Source organism: Otolemur garnettii, unplaced genomic scaffold (genome assembly GCF_000181295.1).
Source record: "Otolemur garnettii isolate 467f Iridium unplaced genomic scaffold, OtoGar3 scaffold00015, whole genome shotgun sequence".
NCBI classification, from domain to species: domain Eukaryota; kingdom Metazoa; phylum Chordata; class Mammalia; order Primates; family Galagidae; genus Otolemur; species Otolemur garnettii.
This window is the reverse complement of record NW_003852410.1, coordinates 11368639-11390837: the sequence shown is the minus strand read 5'-3', so window position 1 is coordinate 11390837 and position 22199 is coordinate 11368639. Positions and strand designations below refer to the sequence as shown.

The window sequence follows — 22199 nt, the reverse complement described above, 5'->3', positions numbered from 1 at the left end:
CCCTTTTATGAAACTAATTTATAGCTCTCAAATGAAAGCTACAACTTAATTCTAGCCCAAGAATATGGGGAGTGGGTGGGAAAGAGGAGAGGAGAAGGGTGGCTGGGTAGTGGGAGGGCGACTGGAAAGATCACCAATATGGTCTGTCTAACAAGGGTACAAGTGAACTTTTCTAGAACTAGAATATAAATATTTTGACACAATGACTAAGCAAATGACATGAAGTCTATGTTAACCAGCTTGATGAAAGTATTTCAAATTGTATATGAAAACACTACACTGTACCCCCATGTTTGCATTAATGTATACAGCTATCATTTAATAAAAAAATATTTAAAAAAAAAGATTTCTCTGCTGTCCCCTGGGCCAAGAGGGGGTCTATTCAGTTAGTTGGGGGGAGGAGGTTAGGGTTTTAATTTTAATTCTTACAAGGAAGAAATTAAATCGTTACTTTTAGTTCATCTCAAGTTTTTTCAGAACATTTACAGAACAGTGTCTTTGTCATTGCCACTTGCTAGTCATAGTACATTGTAAATATTGCAGTGCCTACGGTATTTTCTTTGGAATCACAAAATTATGATGTAAAAGGAAATTGTTCTAGCACAGAGTGAATGCTCAAAAAAACTAAAACTATCCAATGAATGAATACATGTTGGGGATGTTGACAAACCTAAGAACATTCACAATACTGGCCGTGACCTTCGCCTTGACTATAAATTTATAGCTACAGAAGTTTGAGATCTTTACGTTTTCCCTTCGGACATTCTTTTCCTAACCTGAATTTAGAGTAAGTAGTAACTTGTGACTTTGTTCAGGAAGAGCACCATAATCCATACCCTTTTGTTCTGCAGATATCACCCTATTATTTGCACTTTTCATTTAAAGAAAAATAATAGACACATGATATCGTTAATGGAACATGAATATATTATAAAACATATCGTGTGTTATATATATTATGAGTAAATATAAATGTCTGGAAGTGTTCATACCTAAATTTTGCCCGGCAGTGTTGGGGAGAAGGGAGGTGTCTGATCTTTAACTGTTTTACTCAATACTACCCTTTCTATTATTTTCTTTTACAGTGGGGATCTATTTTTATTGTGAAATAAGTAAAATCAAATGAATTAAAATTGGTATGTGACAATAAGAGCTGGATACGGTGTTTAGAAATATTAATATTGGAATCAATTATTAGCTTCTTCAACATACGTAAGTAAGCTGTGTAGCTCTACCTCAGACAGTCGTATCTCACTGATTATCATGCAAATAAGAGAAAGCAATCAGTTTAGAATGACATATAAGCTGATATTGCTTTCCTAGTCTTATTTCTTATGCATGGAGTAAGGATAAGACGCAAAGGGTTTAAGGATCTAGGTCATTGGCCCAGGATTTGGCATTAATTCCTCTCATAAAAGTACAAAGGATGATCAATCAACATTGTCAGGGCTAATGCCATCTTCAGAGCAGAAGATGAGCCAAAGGAAATTATAACCTCTTTATACATTTTTCTTAAGTACCTTGAGATCACACTTTATAAATGATGGCTTGAGAAAATAAGGCTGCTTTCTAAGATTTGTACAGTGATACGCTTAACTTTCTACGAATATAGCTTAGGCATTCATACAGCTATTAAACTATTTACAATAAAAACACCTATACTTTGGCATGAATTTGACTAAGGAAGTCCCACTTGGACAATCTCCGCAATGTAACTGTGCATGATTTTTTTTTTTTTTTTACTAATCCACCCCACGTTTCTTTATTCATAGTTGATTTGCTTCATTATTCTATCTGAAAGGTTTGAATTGACAGGAGGGATTTTTTTTTTCATAAACTACAAATTTTAGGAGAAAATAAATCTAATGTTTTTAATGTCAATATTTGGCCTGTAGCGTTTTTAACCAATATGTTGTGTTGGTTACTTTTGCCTCAGAGAATAGAAAAAGAAATACAAGGACAGGACAGGAAAGATGAAAAAAACAAATAAACACTTATGAAATCATGTAATAAACACTTATGAAATCATGTAATAAACACTTATGAAATCATGTAGAGACAGAAAAATCAGTGATGAGATACCCTAAATCTTGAACTAGTTATCTTAATCACATAGCCTTGTCCTCCCTGAAAGAATCTATCAATGTCATGTTTAAGTGTTTAATATTCACTACAGTTGATGATTATTATGACCATCCCAGTCATAAGATCTTTTAATGCCTTTTGATGCTTATAGAAAAATAAAACCGCATTCAAGCTCCGGTTGTTGGGATTCATTCTTTAAAGCTTCAGAAATGGCCTTAGGTTAAGGTTAAAGCCTGTAACTTCCTCAAATCTATAAAAGTATCTTTTCTTTTTAAAAATAATTCAGGTTAAGAAGAGGGTACATGTGAGTCGTTACATAAAGTGCTTTTGTAAGGTTGACATCTGCATGTGGCGGGGTCCTTCACCCAGGGAGTGTGCCATACACCAGTGCAGTGTGGCCCTTAGGTGGGAACTTACCCAACCTCTTACCTCCCACCCTGCTATTCGAATTTGATTTAATTTTTCTTTGTCATGTGAGCATATATTTGTCAATCCTCTCCTTTTGAATTGGAACTTAGTATGAGTGATACTTATTTTTCCATTCTTCTGATACTTGGCTGAGGAGACTATTCTCCAAAGCCATCCATATGGTTGCAAGTGACACAAAATCCCTCTTTTTAAAATAATTGTAATAATATTTTAATAATTAATACCACAATTTATCAATCTATTCATGTGTTGAAGGGTACTAGGGTTGAATCCACATCGTTGCAGCTGTGAATTGTGCTGCCGTAAACATTGGAGTGCGAAAGTCCATGTAGTAAAAGGTGTTTCTTCTTTGGGGCAGATACCTAGTAATGGGACTGCAGGATCAAATGGTAGGTCTACTTTTAGTTCATTGAGGACTCACCCTACTTCCTTAAGTGTTCTCTTCTCTCCACACCCAGGCCAGCACCTGTTGTGTGGAGATTTTATGATGTAGGCCATTCTCTCTGGGCCTAGCTGATATTTTGAAATGGTTTTGATTTGCATTTTTCTGATGACTGGGAACAATGTCAGACAATGCTTCCAGCATTGAAAGTTTACAGCATGTGATAACTTCTTCATGTTTGTATGCTGACCTAATCCAGTTTCCATCTTGTCATTGGGTTCTTTTTTTTTTTTTTTTTTTTTTTGAGACAGAGCCTCAAGCTGTTCCCCTGGGTAGAGTGCCATGGCTTCACTGCTCACAGCAGCCTCCAACTCAAGCAAGTCTCCTGCCTCAGCTTCCCAAGTAGCTGGGACCACAGGTGCCCGCCACAACACCCGGCTATTTTTTGGTTGCAGCCATTATTGTTGTTTGGCAGGCCCGGGCTGGATTCAAACCCACCACCTTAGGTGTATGTGGCTGGCGCCTTACCCGCTTGAGCCACAGGCGCTGAGCCATCATTGGGTTCTTTTGTAGATATTGGTAGTTTCTAAGTTTTACAGGAAGATGAGAATTTGGGTTCTGTTTTGTAATCTAGTGCCATGCGACAAGGCTAGTCTTATGCTGAAGTTGCCCAGGTGAACAAATAGTCATTGGGCATCAAATGTACACACATGCTCATCCATGTGTGCCCACCTACCTGCACATGTGCACACACAGAGGTCACATCACAGAATTAGACTATATATTCTTTCAGTTTGATAGACTCCAGCTACCATATCTTTAAGACAATATGACAGAAATCTGCTTGGAAGCTTTACTAGAGGCTGATGAGGTGACGTTCTAACTGCAGGATTCAATGATTCAGCTACTGTTTCAATTAGTGTCATAGAAAAAAAAAACCCACTTATTGGAGGAATTAATGAAACTTTAAGCCCAGAATGCAATGAAATGTTCTGAAGATTGTAGGGTTCCCTCGATGTTTTTTGTACTGTTTGTGTAAGGGCACTGTGTCTGGACACATATTTCAGGCAAATTCACCAATATCTTGAACAGCATTTATGGACAGTTCTTCTAGCATCCATTATGATGATTAAGCTGTCTGGTATTTTGCAAAGTAAAGATACAAGAAGTACATGTGGTACCAGTGCTGCTACATTTCATTGGAAATTTAGAAGAGTTTTGATTAAGATCTTTTGAATATTAACTACCTGTGGGGGTAGATTAAAATTCAGTAGCATCTTAATAACTATGCTGAAGTATTTTAAAGTAAATTTTAGAAAATTTAATACTCTAGCTTTGTTGGCACTTGTAAGAACCATTAAAATTTATGAATATAAGTTGGTCTTAAGTAGACACCGGTAAAATAAATGACATTCATTAAAAACTCTCTTAGTCTATATTATGTATTGCAACAAGACCAACAATATTTAGCTTTTTGTTTCACATGTTTAAACCATATGAGATGAGACAATTAGTTCATGAATTCATCCTAGAAAAAAAATGCTACATAACCTCATTATTGAATATCACTATGGTCAGCTTCGAGGTACTCCCCTTGGCCATGTGGTGGCCATAACGATACTCAGCAATGAAGTATATAGGCATAGCACTTTTTCTAGGATAAGTTTGCAAACTTAATTGTCTGACTTCATATTTACTTTAATAATCAGTTCAGAAATTTTAATTTCTGAGTTGTCTTTGGGTGAATGACAATTCATGATATTCAGAATTTATTCACATTCTGTATTTAGCCAGAGTGTATTCTTTATTTGGACATACATCTATAAAATTCATTTGTTCATTCATTTATCCGGAAAGATTTATGGAATGCCTCAACATTGTAGGCAAACACAATAAGGATGGATAAGAGCAAAGGGAAAGCTTCTCTTTCACCCTCAGAAGGGTCATTGAAAAATCAACTCATGATCAAGCAGATTAATCAGAGAAAAGCTACACAAAGTTATTTTAATGTGTATAAAGGAAACCCTGAGAAAGAAGAATCAAGTTCTCAGTGAGGTACAGAGATTTGTCAAGAATAGGGGCTTGAAAACAAAGGCCAGTATGGCAGGGAGAGCGGAAGAGGCTTGAGCAGCCAGCGGAGGTGGCCTTGTCACAGAAGTGAAACCCTACCGGTAGCACGTGGCTGCCCCCAGAGAGAACAGATAGTAACTGGTAAATGTTTCTTTTCAGACCATTAGAGACCCAGACTCTCAATTAATCTTGTGTAGATCTGGAAAGGATAGAGCTGGCTGCATTTTCTACAGATGTATATTTCTCCTCAGAGACAGTTTTGTTGAGTTGCTTCTGTCTGAGAGGCTCACGGCAGCCATCTCGAAATATGTCAAAGAAGTGTATTTTGGGGTGAAATATTTCTAATTTGCTTCAGATGCACAGGATCTGATCTTTTGCCTCAGAAAACGTACAGTCTCTTACAAAGTCCTGGAAAGGCAGGTGCAAAACCAAATTGTGAGCCCTTGTTTATTTTTAGATTTATTAGTAGCACTTAAAATATAGTTGATTGGTTGTAATCGAACATTACACCTAATTATAAGCCTTTTGAAAAAAATATACAAATTTCTTGTTATGGTTAGTTTTTATCATGAATTCCCAGACTCAATGAGAGCTATTTATGTTATTGATCTATTCATGGGAAATAAGGAAAAGGGCTTTTAACTTACTGGACTGTACCCCATTTTCTTTTTGAAAATTCCTTTCATGATGATGAACAAAGTTGAAATACGTAAGAAATAAATAAAGATGATGAAAGCATTTCAGAGTGTATGTAAAACCAGCACATTGTACCCATGATTGCATTAATGTACACAGCTATGATTTAATAAAAAAAAAAAAAGGAAGGAAGGAAGAAAGAGTAGGTAGATGCAGGGGATAGAATTTAATTTCAGAAGAAGCAGAGGAGAAAGGAAGAAATATTTTTAAATGAGCTCAATAATCACCAAGACTTGGAATTTACCCAAGTGCCCATCAACCCAGGAATGGATTAACAAACTGTGGTATATGTTTGTCATGGAGTACTATTCCACCATAAAAAATGGAGACTTTACATCTTTTGTGTTTACCTGGATGGAGCTGTAGCACATTCTTCTTAGTAAAGTATCACAAGAATGAAAAAGCAAGTATCCAATGTACTCAGTACTAATATGAAGCCAGTAGACAAACTAATGCATGCCTACAGAGGAGAAAAACACAATTATTTTCAAGTGTGGGAGTAGGGGGAGGGAAAGGGAAAAGGAGAAGAGAGAGGAGGATTGCTAAGCTCTCACCTAATGAACACAATGTAGGGTGTACAACACACCCCTTGGGTGAAGGGCTGAGCTACAACTTGAACTTTGCCTTAGAAACACAAACAATGTAACCTAATTATTTGTTAACCTTCCCATTAATTTGAAATTAAAAACACAAATAACATGAGTATTCATCTAATTGCCAGGTAAATAGACAACAATAGACATTTCTTAAAAGCTGCTATCAGTCTTCTGTGCTTTTAGGTGTTACGAAGGGGACTGGATGGAAGCCCTGAGCAAGAGATAAGAGGATGTTTTCTTAAATTTAAAAACAGATATCCTGAAGTTCATTTTTTTTTTTTGTTACAGTTCAGAAATCTGTTCTGTATTACAATTGTTTCCCCCCATGTATTGCAGTTCTTCTTTGTAAAGTATATTTTATTCATTCATTTATTTGACTCGTGGCACACTCCTCCGTGAGGGTGGACTTTATTTATTAGTGTGTTTTCGAGTCCCAGCACCATTTAGCAGCAGGTGCAGAGATTTCCCTTCATCACCCATGCACAGCCTCCCGCATCATCAGCACAGCCTGGGCAGGGTGGCCCATGTGTTATAATTGACGAACCTCCATCGATGTATCAGTATTTCCCCAAGTCCATGGTGTATACTAGGGTTGACTCTCGGTTCATGTGTTTGGACAGTTGTATAATAACGTGTCGCCTGAGTAGTACCCTCCTGAGTGGTTTCCCTGACCTCGGAATCCCCTGTGCTCCTATTCAGCCCTGCTTCTTCCCCTGACTGCACTTACCTGTTCATTGTCCCGGTGTTTTGCCTTTTCCAGTGTGTCACGTAGTCGGAATCACATTGTGAGCAGCCTTTTCAGATTGGCTTGTTTCTCTTAGACATATGCGTTTAAGTTTCCTCCATGTTTTTTTGTTTGTTTGTTTTCTTTTTTTGTGGCTTCTTAGCTCATTTTTCTTTAGCACTGAACAAGAGTCTATTCCAGGCATCCTCAAACCATGGCCCACAGGCCACATGCAGCCAGCTTAGGACATTTATCCAGCCCGCTGGGTGTTTTTGTGCCACTGCCTGTCCTGCTTAACAGACAACTGGTCCAGGGGCCCACGGTCTGGCCCTCCAACGGTCTGAGGGATAGTGAACTGGCCTCCTATTTAAAAAGTTTGAGGACGCCTGGTAGACATACCACAGTTTACCACTTTCCCCGCCGAAGGACATATTGGTTGTTTCCAACATTTGGCAATTATGAGCTATAAACTTCCACGTGCAGGGGTTTGTGTGGCATAAGTTTTCAACTCCATTGGGTAAAAATCAAGGAGTGTGATTACTGGGACGTATGGAGAGTTTTTGTTTAGTTTTGTGGGAAACCATCAAACTGTCTTCCAAAGTGAATATTTGGAGAGCAGTGCTTATAGCATGTCCTTACTTTATCCAGCACACAGCTTTCTTTTCACCCAACACACTGGAGCACCAGTTATATCTCACTGAGGTTGGCATTTTTTAGGTAGGGCCATCCTTCACTGGACATTACAAGTCATTCTGGATATGTGGCTCCTGCCCACCAAAGACCAGCAACATCCCCAGTTGTTGTGACCACCCAACCTGCTGCCTCTGGGAATAAAGCTTGTGCAATGGTTTCGGAGACTAAATCTCCTTACAAGATGTGAAAAGTGTACAAAAATTTGCTGAGTTGCATGCCTAAATTTTGCACATTTTAATACATCTTGGTTGTCCTTTAATTTGAAAAATAATAGACCTGCCATTTGGTCCTATAATTCCTCTATTAGGTATATATCCAGAAAACCAAAAATCACACTACAACAAAGATATTTGTATCAGAATGTTCATTGTAGCCCAATTCATAATTGTTAGGTCATGGAAGAAGCCCAAGAGCCCATGGATCCACGAATGGATTAATAAACTGTGGTATATGTACACCATGAAATACTGTGCAGCCATTAAGAAAGATGGAGACTTTACATCCTTCATGTTTACATGGATGGAGCTGGAACATATTCTTCTTAGCAAAGTATCTCAAGAATGTAAGAAAAAGTATCCAATGTACTCAGCCCTACTATGAAACTAATTTATAGCTTTCATAGGAAAGCTATAACCCAATTTTAGCCCAGGAATATGGGGGGGGAGGGTGATTGGTGGGATCACGCCTATGGTTCATCCTATAAGGGTACATGTGAATCTCTCTAAATGTAGAATATAAATGTCTTAACACAGTAACTAAGAAAATGACATGAAGGCTATGTTAACCAGTTGGATGAAAGTATTTCAAATTGTATACAGAAACAGTACACTGTACCCCATGAAAGTATTAATGTACACTGCTATGATTTAATAAAAAAAAAATTTGAAAAATAGTTCCTAGATGATCACCACTGGTATGTAAGATGTTTTATAAGAAATAACTGAGAATATGACTTAATGTTGGGTTGTAACATTACCTTCTTTACCCCCCTGCAGTCACATGACTCAGTATTTGTCGATTTTCTTGCTTTGCCTCTGCTAGGAGAAGCCTTTGAATTCGCTGTCATTATAATCTATTATTTGTCAAGCATTTTAGACGTGTAGGTAAATAAAGGGGTGAAACACACAAACACAAATGTATGTTTACATTATACTCAGTTATATTCCTATTAAAGCTTAACTATGGTATTTTGCTATTTAGTCAAATAAATGGTATTATTAATAATACTCACTGATCTCACATAATTATTACCTCAGGTTGATTTTTCCCCCAATAAAATCAATTTTGTGATAATAAAATTGACATTTCCCTTTGATCTACTGTATACTAAATATGTCAGCTCTGCAGGGAGGATGGTTAACACTCTAAGCTATTCTTTTGTCTTGTCACCGCTGTGATAAGAAACAAGAAACAGAGCTTGAATGGATAAGACCGTAATGTACACTATTTCCTTTGTTTTCAGAGTGAAAAGCCATTAACAGTTATTTCAGGATTACTGTGTTTATGACACTTGCAAATTGATTTATAGTATTAGCCAAACAGGTGATTGAACAAAAGCCTTTTAATTTTCTTTGTGTGTATTCTCCCTCAGCTTTAAGATGTTGAGTGATTCAGATCACACTTCAGGCTTATGGAAATATGCTGGACCTCTTACCCCTTAAGACCTGATTCCATATCAGGGGAATAGTTTACCCTAGCCTGACAATCATATAAAAAGGGGTTTCATAAGGGGACATTTGAGGTCAGAGGGAAGGGAAGGTGACATCCACTCTATCATGAAAATGTCAGATGGCTTTCCATAAGACACCTTGCTTGATGCAGCTCAGGGAGTCTTAAGCCCTTTTATTGAGGATAGAAAAGAAAATTTAAACAATTCCAAGTTGTAGCGCTGTCTCAGACTGTTATACAAACCCATTGAGTTATTTTTAAAACTATAATTTGGACTGCAAGTGTCATAATATATCCCTTCCTGCTGGCTACAATAAAAATCGTTCATCTATTTCAAGCTTCCTGAGTAGAAAAACGTTGTTTAATGATTTCACATGCACGAAGTTAATTTCAATCTCTGGAATTCACAGTGGCTACAACAACTTAAATCTGTTTCTTAGTAAAGAGGAATGTCAGTGCAGCATTTTTTTTTTTTTTTTTTTTTGGCTGTATATATTCCTCGCTTTCTGTAAAAATGGCAGATGGAGTGTGACTGACATTTCTGCTCTGCGCAGTGGCTGACAGAGTTTGTAACACAGTGATCAAAAGAGTCGCCCTTTTCTTTGGATTTGCCTTGTTACATGTTTTCTTTGGAAATTCGACCTGAAACATGTTAGTGAATAATTATTGAGAGAAAATGCCAAGGATTTAAAAACTATCAGCAAGAAAAAGTGCACGATGGCCGATCCAGCTGCTTTTGTCAGCTGTTCATTTGTTCAGATCCTGTTCCACTTTAAGATGAGGCAGAAATCTCTTTATTTTAAAATCTCTGCCTATAAATTTGAATAGTATTATTTGACAAAAAGAGGAAAAGTATTTACTATTCATTAGGACCATTAGCGATCAGAGTGTCGAAGGTTGTGTGTAAACATGACACCATTGCTGTTAGGTGACAGGAGAACAAGTGATTGTTAGAAACGATTATTCTTCAGAATACATTAACAGTAGCCAGAGGCCTTTCACTAATTTTAAGATAGCTTTCTTTTGTGTTGTCTACATATCCCACTCTTAAGAACTGCATACACCTGTGTAAGTATATATATTTGTATGCATACACACACCCATATAAAATTGTCCTAAGTTAGACCTCAGTCTTAACCCACTTTTGTGTGCTTTAGCTTTCTTATACTTTATTAATAGAATGTAGAACAGTCTGCTATGACAATATAAGGAAAAAGGGGTGAATAAGGGTCAAATTCTGAAAGACGAAAAGGCAGTGTGCCGATTGAAACAGCTGCCATGATTGAAATAATTATGTCCTATAAATCGGCTTATGTTTTCTTTAACTGGGCCATGACTTTAAAAACTCTTAAACCAATAAGAAAACAAGCTTTGAGTTACACTGTTCACGTGTACTGAACATACAGAACTTAGCTCTGATGATTAAAGGGACCCAGTATTGTCCAGACCTTGCTCCCCACAGAGGAGGCATGGAGCCCATTCTCATAGCTTTGTCTACATTTTGCCTAGAAGAATTTTCTTACTGCTGTTGAACTATTTTAGGCTTATGTCTGATTTCCACACACTAATTAAATCTTAATCGCGTTTTCATTGTGGAAATGCTACAATACACACCCAAATAGAGAGACTAGTAAAAAGAATCTCCATGAGTTGTGTATGTTTGTGTGTGTGTATGTCTGAGTATTGTACAGCTTCAATATTTATTACTATACCAATCTGTTTTTTCTATCTCTCTGTACCAATTAACTATTTCTACATTGCAAACTACCACCCTAAAACAGATTGATTTAATAAGATAAACATTCATTATTTTTCCTAAGTCTCTTGTTTCTTTGGAAGACTCTGCTGATCGTAGCCAGTCTCAGCTGATATCAATGTAGCTGGCTTCTGCCCCTGTGCTCAGCTGGCAGGTCCACTGGGGCTGGCTGCCCTTTTGCATTTAGTGACTGGCTGGCTGTTGGCCATGATTACAGGGGTGATGGGCAATGTGTCTCGCATCTTCCAACAGGATAGCCCATGGTTGTTCTCATGATAGCTGAGCAGGGTTTCCAGAGACACAGGGGAAGAAAGGATTAAAAAAATTCACAAGGCTTCTTGAGGCCCAGGGTCACAGCTCACTGTAGTGGTGAAATGCCTGCCAAATTCATGTAAGGAGGAAACAGCTTCCTGGGAGGAGTGTCTGGGTACAAAGAGGGGAGAAGTATTAAAGAGCTTTTGTAGTCGATTAGTCATGTTCCTTCTGCTTTTTTTTTTTTTCTTTTTGGAGTATTCTGAAAGAATAAATGTCATTTTACCACTAAATATTTTAGAGGATAGACTTTTATATTTTAAGTTGTTATAATTTTATAATTTTAGTAGAAGTTACTTAAGTTAACCATATTCTTTGGAACAGAAAATTATTAGTAGAGTCTGTATCTTCATTACTTCTAATACCAGAGTAATATATAACATCACTGTCACTACTATTAATAAGTTTTTTTTATTTTTCTGTGTTAATTTTACATTACTGGCTAGGCGTGGTGGCTTATACCTGTAATCCTAGCACTCTGGAAGGCAGAGGCTGGTGGATTGTCTGAGTTCAGGAGTTTGAGACCAGCCTGAGGAAAAGCGAGACCCCCCTCTCTACTAAAAACAGAAAAACTAGCTAGGTGTTGTGGTGGACACCTGTAGACCCAGCTACACAGGAGGCTGAGGCAGGAGGCTCACTTGAGCCCAAAAGTTTGAGGTTGCTGTGAACTATGACATCACAGAACTCTGCCCAGGTGACAGAGTGAGACTCTATCTTACACACACACACACACACACACACACACACACACATCCTACATTGTCTCACTTAACCCTCATAAATTTTCTACAGGGCTGTACCTGTTACTTTTATTTGTAGAGATGAGTGAGAAGTTGGGTGAACTGCCCAATGCCACATCGTCAGTGATGACTTTGAACCGAGGTTACCCCACCTCCATTTCCTGTGATCTTATTCACTACACACCACTCTTTCCTGGTGGCTGGGGAGCAGACCTCAATAGATTTCTTTGTATTGCCTTGGGAGCCCAGGTAGACTTGACAAAGGCTTAGCAACCTTCTTCTTCATTTTTTAAGGCGTAAATTTAAGCTAAGGAAGAATGTTGTTTCTAGATTTTCCACAATGGAGCTCTTTCATTATCTGTAATACTGATGATGTGTATGTGTTAGAGGACTTTGTTTAGAAGTAGTCCTGTGAGGTATGCATGCCTGTCCAAGGTTATGTTAATGTCAGGAAGCATCCATCGTATAATATAACACTAAGATATCTATTTTCTTTTTTTTAATGTTTAATGTTTTTCTTATAATAGGGTCTTGCTGTGTGACTCAGGCTGGAGTACACAGCACCATCACAGCTCACTGTAGCCTTGAACTCCTGGGAAGAAGGAATCCTCCTGTCTCAGCCTCCTGTGTAGCTGGGACTACGGGCGTGTGACAGCACACCTGGCTATTGTTTTTTTCAATTTTTGTAGATATGGGGTCTTACTATGTTGCCCAAACTGGTCTTGAACTTCTAGGATTGAGTAATCCTCCTGCTTTGGCTTCCCAAAGTACTAGGATTACAGGTGTGAGCCACTGTCCCACCTGTGACATATATTTTGAATTAGATAGCACAGTTGATTTTCTTCTTCCTGAAGATGAGCTAAGATAGTAGGAAGATTTAATCCAATGTATTTAGTTTCATAAGAATGAATTGATTCTGGGGTGGCACCTGTGTCTCAAGGAGTAGGGTGTCGGCCCCATATGCCAGAGGTGGTGGGTTCAAACCCAGCCCTAGCCAAAAAAAAAAAAAAAAAAAAAAAAGAATTAATTGATTTCCTTTTGGATTTGAGTTAATGTTATTTAGTGAGCCTCAAGAATATTTTTATATATATTGTTCTTTCTTCATGCCTGCTCCATTCTGAGTTCTATCAAGTGCTTTCATCTTTGAGGTCCGGCAAGGGGCATTAAATTCTTTTAAGCAAGATAAATGAGAGTATAATTTTTTACTATCTTATGGATGTAAAACAGACTTACTGAACAGTGTGCCCTTCATACATTCTAACAATGAATTTAAGACTGACTTTCCCTTTTTAATCTGAAAGGTGTTTTTGGACATTGATCAGTGAAAGGAGTCTTGCTTGCAGGGGACACATTTTAACTTCTAATAATTTTTTCTTTTCTTTTTCTTTTCTTTTTTTTTTTTTTTTGCAGTTTTTGGCCAGGGTCAGGTTTGAACCTGCCACCTCTGGTATATGGGACCAGTGCCCTACTCCTTTGAGGCACAGGTGCCACCCAACTTCTAATAATTTTTATATTACAACATTTAAACATACAGGTTTCAGGTAAATTGAAGTCAATCCCTGTAGTAAATAAGGCCGTATGCAGAATTAGCCATTACTTGTCATCAGTGTTTGTTACGGCTCTTACTATTTAGTCTTATCTTAAGACAAGGGATCAGTGTGACATCATTTATGCAAGAGAATTTCTTGGGGCAAGATCATGTGCCTAAGACTCTTAAAATTTCAAAAGTCACCATGATTGAACAATTAGTATCTATGAACTATTTTACCACAGCAATTTGAGAACATCGAACTTACTAGCCCAAGCCGCGAGGTTGATTAAAACTGAGTCTGTTCTCAGTTATCTGGCTATCTAGGTATTTCTATTCCCTGTTCCAGGGATATTCCTGAGATATTTATCTGGAAGTATAATATCCTGGGAGCATCATTTGGAAAGCCTTGCTCCTTTCAAATAGAGGGAAACTCATAAAATGCAACGTAGTCCAGGAGAAGTCCACGAAGCCATTAGCATTGAATATCAGTGGGACCAAATATTAAATAATCAAGGTAGATTACAGATAAAGAGTGATATAATTATAAACAGTCGTTTACGTGACTTTTATTAAACTGATTCAGAAAAGAGCAGGAAAAAGAAGATTCAAAGGAGAAGGCACTAGTGTTTTCCATCTGAGAGATAGCTACCAGTTTAATGTTTCTTAGCTGTGTGCAAATACGCAGAACTCATTTTTCAAAGTGTAGGCAGTGTTCTCCTTTGTATAATTAAAATATCTTTCTCTATATTTTATTTTGTTAATCATAATAACTTGTTTCAGTAGGAAAACTCAATTAACATAGTGACACATTTGTAAATATTTTATTTTATTTATTTATTTGTTTTTGAGACACAGTCTCACTCTGTCTCTTGGGCTAAGAGTGCCGTGACATCATCATAGCTTTCTGCAACCTCGGACTCCTGGGCTCAAGCAAGTCTTCTGCCTCAGCTTTCTGAGTAGCTGGAAACACCATATCCAGTTAATTTTTCTATTTTTTTGTAGAGATGGGAGCTCGCTCTTGCTCGGGCTAGTCTTGAACTCCTGGTTGCATGTGATCCTCTTGCCTCAACTTCCTAGAGTATTAGGATTACAGGCTTGAGTCACCGTGCTTGGCCTAAAAATACTTTAATCATCAATATAAATTATTTGTCATTAGGAAATATTCTGAAGCACACAAGTATAACTTTTTCGAATTTCTGTTTTATAGGTGAGTTGATTGGAATCAGACAAAATGAAGCAATGCTATCTCTGTAATTCAGGACAAAACTTTACAACTTCTTTCGAGGCAAGAAGTAGAAAGGAATATTTTCTTTCATGATCAATATAACTTTTCTCTAAGTAAAATATAAATGAGATTTCTGTCCCTTAAGTCTTCTAAAATTGTGAAACAAACATCATTAGTTACTACTTTAGGTTTGAATGACCTATACATATACTATGCTAGGTACAGGTCCATAATCTCTTAAGGTACAATTTGAGAGGAAATAACATGATCAAAATACTTGAAATTAAATATAAATTTAGTGGTTTTCCTATCTCTTTCTTCACTAACTTTTTCCAACCAGTTCTAAGTAAACAGAGTAATTGATTCTCCCCACCAAAGAAATTGTACACCTGAAAGACTAATTATCACATGGTCACGTTTTTGAGCAAATTGTTGTATTATTATTTTCAAGAATATACTATAAACAATGTTGAGACGTCTAGAAAAAAAGAAATTGTAAGAGAAAATTAAAAAAAAGGAAATCCTAATCTTTATTCTGTTTTTTGTAAATTTAGGGTGAATAAACATTCTCCTTAAATGTGAAACAACTGGTGGCTTTCCATGCTGCTTGAAACAGGCTTCCATTTGTAAATTTTAATTACAAATCATTTGACTTTACTCATTTGTTTTTTATTTTTCTCTTCCTTACATTATCTGTGAACTATCTATGTTCTTTTAATGTAAAATATGTAAACATGAGAATTTATTTCACACAAAAAATTTAAAGATGCATTTTTATGGTCCTAATGACTTGACTGGGTTAGATGCCTGATATAAAGAACTAATTGAAAAAGTACTACCTTTTGAATGAAAATAACTAAATGAAATCATTCTTTTAGCTATTGACACTATTAGTGTGTACTAGAAGATCTTCCAAGTGAAACTTCCTCATATTTACAAATGTGATTCATTGGACCATTTTATGCTTTCTGATATAGTATATATTCACTCTTCTTTAATAAAGAGAGAAAACCCATTTTACTTCTGTGAAAGTATTAGAGAACAGTTGCATAAAGAGGAAAAATGCTACCAAACCAAAAAAAATAAAATGTATATAACTTATTACATTATGCTGGTATTTCAGATCTTTTGTACCAAAATGTTATTCTGTTTGTTTTTTGAATTTCCAGGTTAACTGCAATCTCTTCGGCTCTAAACGAAAGTAACAGGAGACATTATTAAGATTTTCATTTTTTTCTGGGCTGTCTCCTTCCTGAAGAGCAATGGAGATGCTTTTAAGTGGAAGAGGATTAATCATCTTTCTAATTTTCCTCCTGTTAAAATCCTCAACAGCGATTGAAATACCACCCTCAGGTAAAGTAACAGCATTCAGTACTTAGGAAATTTTATATCTGCATTTTGATTTATAAGGAGAATACTTGTGGGATGAAGTTGGGACTTTTCTAGCATATTTTTATGTACTTTCCAGTAATCTGTCATCAGAATTCATGTCTGCCTTTTTCCTTTTTGGGGTGGCTCTATTTGGCTGTTATAATTATTTTATAGCTCAGGCTTCTTGTCTCTTATGTCAACTTAGCACATAATGACCAACCTATGAATAAAGAAGTATTTTTCCATATGTTAGCTTCATCTGCAAACTGCTTTTACATTTATATACTCAGTTTATCTTAAAGAGAAGTATGATTCAGAAATTACTGGCCTTCTACCAATTATGACCAAAAAAACAGAATAAACTTCATATTCTTTTCAGAATGATTATATATTTAAGAAAGAAAACAATAAATTAGAAAAATAATGTAGGGCCATTTTGCAATAAAAAGAATAAATGACATCAGTTCTCAAAGTCTAGAGCATTAGATAGTCTTATATATTTTAACATATGTTAGTGAAAATGGATGCAGATTTTTAATCATCCCAAATTGGTTTGAAGAAGTTATAGTTAGTAATAGCTCAGCAATAATGCATCTGCAAACACAGCTTTTGTAATAGTCTATCAGGTGTAGAGGGATTTAGGGAATTTTTTGTATTATCAGCACATGGCATCTAAAAGACCCTTGAGAGGTTATTAAGAAATTTTTATCCATAAAGTTGAAGAATAATGCCTGCTGTCTCTTCCGTATATATTTTGGACAGTTATAGTACGAGAGACTCTAGTTACTTTTTAGAATCTTCGTATTGGAAATGATCTTTGTGGTAATTCTAGAGAAATGATCGTGATTTCGGAAAATTTAATGAATGTCAGAAAAGCGCTAACACGGAGCATCAGCTTCCCTTTGGAAGTACTCAGACAGACTGAGACAGGAAAAGAAATAGCCCTGTGATTGTATAATTCAGTGTGTTTTAAAACTATTTCTGGGGCCCACGTTAAATTACTCTGTGGATCAATTTCATGTCGCACGCTAAGCCCTGCACTGGAATTAATAGTTCAATAGCCAGGGTGGGAATCCCTTCTCTGCTCTAACAGAGGAGTAAGCCTCTGTTTCAATCTTCTCATTTCTTAAGGAATCCCACTTATCGGTTTTGCAGGTATGCAAACTTAAGTTCTCTATACGTTTAGGTGAAATCTTGACCAGCCTGTTTGCAGAGATCTGGTCAAGATGCTGAAGTCCCTTCATCTTCACAGGATTCTTTTTGGTTTGAGGATGCGATGCCACGTTAGGAATAGGATTCCTGGTGGTCCGGTGGAAAAGGGGTAATTTCCCAGGAACAACAAAAATAGCACTGAACTTCCTTATTCAGATTCCTGACCGTGTTCTCGGGCACATACATTTCCTCTTCATCCTTCTTAGCTCTAAAGATGTGAAGGATGTGAAATTTTGTATTAATCCATGGCACACATTTTATCCCAGTTGTCTCAGTTACTTATGCATTTTCATGCTGTAATGTCCTTTGACAACAATTGTTATAAAATATTAATGGCGTGTTTTCAGAACAACTGCACATTATTCCTTCGTTTCAGCACTCTAGAGCACTCACGAGGAAATGCAGCTAAGCCAGGTATCTAATTTGAATGTCAACGAGTCCGGTGTCCCCGTAATTGGCCTAATTATAGAGGAAAAGGTTTATAATGTAGAATATATTTTCTTATAAATACCCAAAGGTTATTAGTTCCATTCCCTGAGTAATTAGCTATTGCTGAGCCTTTACAACCTTAGCAAATTTAAGAAAGAATAATGTCCTAATAAACAAGTTGTTCACAAGTTATTAGCTGATATCTTAGGGACTGTTGCTACTGTGTGTCACCCTCACCATTCGCAGCAGTCATAAAGTTATTTAAATAGGAATTTGCAAGAAGCTCAAGACTTGCTCTGCTTAGAAATAGGAGTCATCAGAAACAAGGTAAATGTCAATAAGATATGGATGTTTTTTGCACATTACTAAAATGTTTATGAACATCCAATAAATACAGACTGGCTGGGTGCTGTGGTTCATGCCTATAATGTTAGCACTCTGGGAGGCCAGTATGGGAGGATTGCTGGAGCTCAGAAGTTTGAAAGAAGGCTGAGCAAAAGTGAGACTTGGTCTCTACTAAAAATAGAAAAACTAGCCAGGCATGGTGACAAAGGTCTGTAGTCCCAGCTGCTTGGGAGGCTGAGGCAAGAAGATCATTTGAGCCCAAGAGTTTGAGGTTACTGTGAGCCATGACGCCATGACCCAGGGCGAGAGAGTGAGACTCTGTATTAGAAGCAAAAACAAATACAGACTGAATTTGAATTGATGTCTGTAAGATAATAAAATGCATTTATCAGATTTACATAGTAGGGAAAGTAAAACAAGAAGAAATCTTATAATTGGAAAGGCATTTATTTCTTTATTGAGACAGAATCTCATTCTGTTGCCCTCTGTAGAGTATTATGATGTCATAGCTCACAGCAACTTCAAACTCCTACATTTGAACAATTCTCTAGCTTCATCCTCCCGAGTGGCTGAGACTACAGGTGCCTGCCACTATGCCCGGCTAGCTTTTCTATTTTTAGTAGATATAAGGTCTTGCTCTTGTTCAGACTGATCGCCAATTCCTGAGCTCAAGCAATCCACCCACCTCTCAGGGTGCAGGATTACTGGCATGAACCCAGCCTGGAAAGAGCATTTAGTTATTATTCTTGGCAGGCTGTCAGTGCTCAAAGTGAGGTTTGTAGATCACTTGGGGTCCCAGAGATTCATTCAAATGGTCCATAAGATCGAACTGTTTTCATAAATAATTCTAAGATTCCATTTCTCTTTTTCACCATGTTGTCATTTTCAGTGATGTCACAAAAGCTATGGTAGTAAAACTGTTGTCCTAGAACAGATGAAGGCCTTGGCACCAAATTGCACTAGTTCTCCAGATATTTTTAGCACCCATATACTCAGAGATAAAAGAAAAACAAATTCAGAAAAAGCAAACGAAACCAGTTTTGTTTAATATTGTAATTGTTGAAACAATTAAATATTATTGATTTTGTTAATTCATCACCCTTGAATTAGGAAATTAACTTTCTAATATTGACATACTGAGATTCCATCTCAAAATAATTAAGAATTAACTTTCTAATATTGGGATAAATTGAGAAATTTGCTGTATATCAAAATATGATGATTATCTCTATTTCTTGGTGGTGTCATTGCTTGAGTCTCAAGCTGGACATCATGTTTGCTAGAAAGTTATGTTTGACAAACCAATTTTAGTTTCTCAAACGGTTATAAGGCAGATATTTTCCAGACAGTCAACCTGATGAGGTGAGCCCATCACTGTAAGATGTTATGCTGTCAGTGATAAAATCTTGAGCAAAATTAGAATTAGAATTTTGAGAAACATATTTTCTACTGTGAGCTTGACGGTATCCCAACATTTAAGATTTTTCTTCTTAGATCAGTGGTAATAGTAAGTGTAAATTTTTGACATTTTAAAATGAAATACATCAACATTTGGAAGATTTGCATAACTCAGTGAACCATGTATTTTTTCCAAACGGGCACTGCCTGATGTTAGAAAATCCTGCATACATTTAAAAAACCACAAGTAAAGTAGTTTAACGTGACAGAATACGAAAATTTCAGTGATAGGTTTCAGTTCTACATTGTAATAAATATGTAAGAAACTTCCACTTCTGGAGTTTTGGTGTAGTAGTCACAATCATCAGAAAGGACAATAAAATTTCCCGCCTTTTTTAAGTTACATATTTCTGCAAGGCTGAATTTTATTTTTATTTTTTAACAACCAACATCCACATTTTATTTAAATTGAAAAAAATACACAGAATTTAGTTTCTTCACCAAAACTGAGGGCACTATTTTCCATATTATTTCTAGATACATGACGAAACACTTATTTTTGTTGCTTTTCCAGGTTTTGTTTATAAATCAAGATGAGGCCATATATAAAGTCACGGAGAAAGCAGGGAACAGTCAAGTCAGTTGTCAGTATCCAAGGCCTCTGATTCTGTCAATCATGAAACAGAAATGGCTTAACGCATAACTGCTAAAAAGCGTAATGGAGAACAGGTTGGACAGCGGAATGTAAACAGCAATGACCTGATGTGGAGTAACAGTGGCAGGCTCTTCCTTTCAAACTTGAACTTGTTCCTTTAAGTTCAGTTGATAAAGACACAATCTACCCTGATTGTGAAATCCTCATTTGATGAACTCACAAGCTTCTCTCTGATATATCTTTTAACTGTGCACAGATTTTTAACAACATATTTAAAACTTCCACTAGCTTCAAAGGTCAATAGTTGGTTTTATTGTAACATTTTATGAAATGTATTCCTTCCAGGCTCAGTGCCTGTAGCTCAGTGGGTAGGGTGCTGGCCACATACACTCAGGCTTATTAAAAAAATAGCTGGGCCTTGTGGTGGGTACCTGTAGTCCCAGCTACTTGGGAGGCTGAGGTAAGAGAACTGCTTAAGCCTAAGAGTTAGAGGTCGCTGCGAGCTGTGACACCACGGTGCCCTCCCAAAGACGACATACTGAGATTCCATCTCAAAATAAATAAATAAATAAAATAAAATAAAAATGTATTCCCTCCGATCATACCTCCTCAAAATTTCTTTCTTCAAGGGACTGACAACTGAATACTTGACACGGGTCTGCCATGATAGTAAATGTTATTTGTAAAGTGACTTAACTAAAACAATTAAATGGTGTCAGTAGCAGAGACCACAAAAAAGTAAAACATGGCACTTTTAATACTGTCTTGTGGAAAAACTGATAAGTCTTCAAGGGATGAGAGTTCACCAGGGGCCACTCCAATGGGTAGATTATCAAAGGCTAAAGTATTCAAGGAGCCCTATATCAAATTCTATAGAATTAAGTCAGAGCTTTCTGTAGATAATTCAGAAACCATTGAAAATATCTACTAGACTTTAAATATTTTTAAAGGCTTTCTCTTGAATTTTCATTATATCTTTAAATAAATAAACATATTGCAACAGATTTAACGGAGTAGCACATATGAGAATCCAGCTGCCTTCTCTTAAGAAATTATTTGCTAATGTAAAACTGGCACTCTTGTCATTATATTTAGTGTTTTTCATAAAATATGTGATTTTTAACATAGAATCGATTAAATAAATTTGTAAGTACATATTTTGAATTTTTTAATTTTTATTTCTATTGTAATAAATATTTTTGGATAGAACACACATGAATAAAGACCTTCTGGATGTCTGATGATTTTTAAGATCGTAAAAAACTCCTGTGATCAAAATTTCTGAGATAACTTAGGTAAGCCTGAATCCTTCACATTACAACGGAGAAAACAGAAAGTGGTTTAGGGCCTGGTCCCATGTCACAGATTATTTAGAGTTGACTCTACTGTGGAATATTCCTATTGACATCAGTCTCTGTGTCTGTCTGCAAGTTGCTTTTCTCAAAACGTGTTCACCAGAATCAGGACCCTGCTCTTGAACAGCTTGTATCTCCTTAAGGATTCAATCCTGTGCCCTTATTAGAGATGCTAAGAACTTAACAAGCTAGGAATGTCTCATTTGAAAAATCTGAATACTCCTTGGCAGTAGATTTTTATGTATATAGACCATGATTTGTGTCCTATTTTAAAACTTAATCCAAGTTAGCATTTTCAGTATTGGAACATATATTTTATAGTCATGATTCTCAGAAATGGGTCTAGCTGCTTGACTAGGTGGGACACAAGTTGCTTTCTACTTTTTACTTTTAAAAATTCTGTTCATCTGGCTCGGCACCTGTGGCTCAAGTGGCTAAGGCTCCAGCCACATACACCTAAGGTGGCGGGTTCGAATCCCCAGCCCGGACCCGCCAAACAACAATGATGGCTGCAACTAAAAAATGGC

The 22199-nt window shown here is 36.7% G+C and overlaps 1 protein-coding gene across 3 annotated transcripts in view; it reads left to right on the top strand.

Annotated features, from left to right (window-relative positions):
- The window catches only part of CHL1 (cell adhesion molecule L1 like), a 201800-nt gene that overhangs the window by 103665 nt on the left and 75936 nt on the right, over positions 1-22199 (top strand). For all 3 annotated transcript variants that reach the window (XM_012802491.2, XM_012802490.2, XM_023510698.1), the window contains one exon: positions 16077-16260. In XM_012802491.2, coding sequence (XP_012657945.1) covers positions 16170-16260 — 91 coding nt within the window. In that variant the 5' untranslated portion in view covers positions 16077-16169. The remainder of the gene's footprint in view (positions 1-16076; positions 16261-22199) is intronic.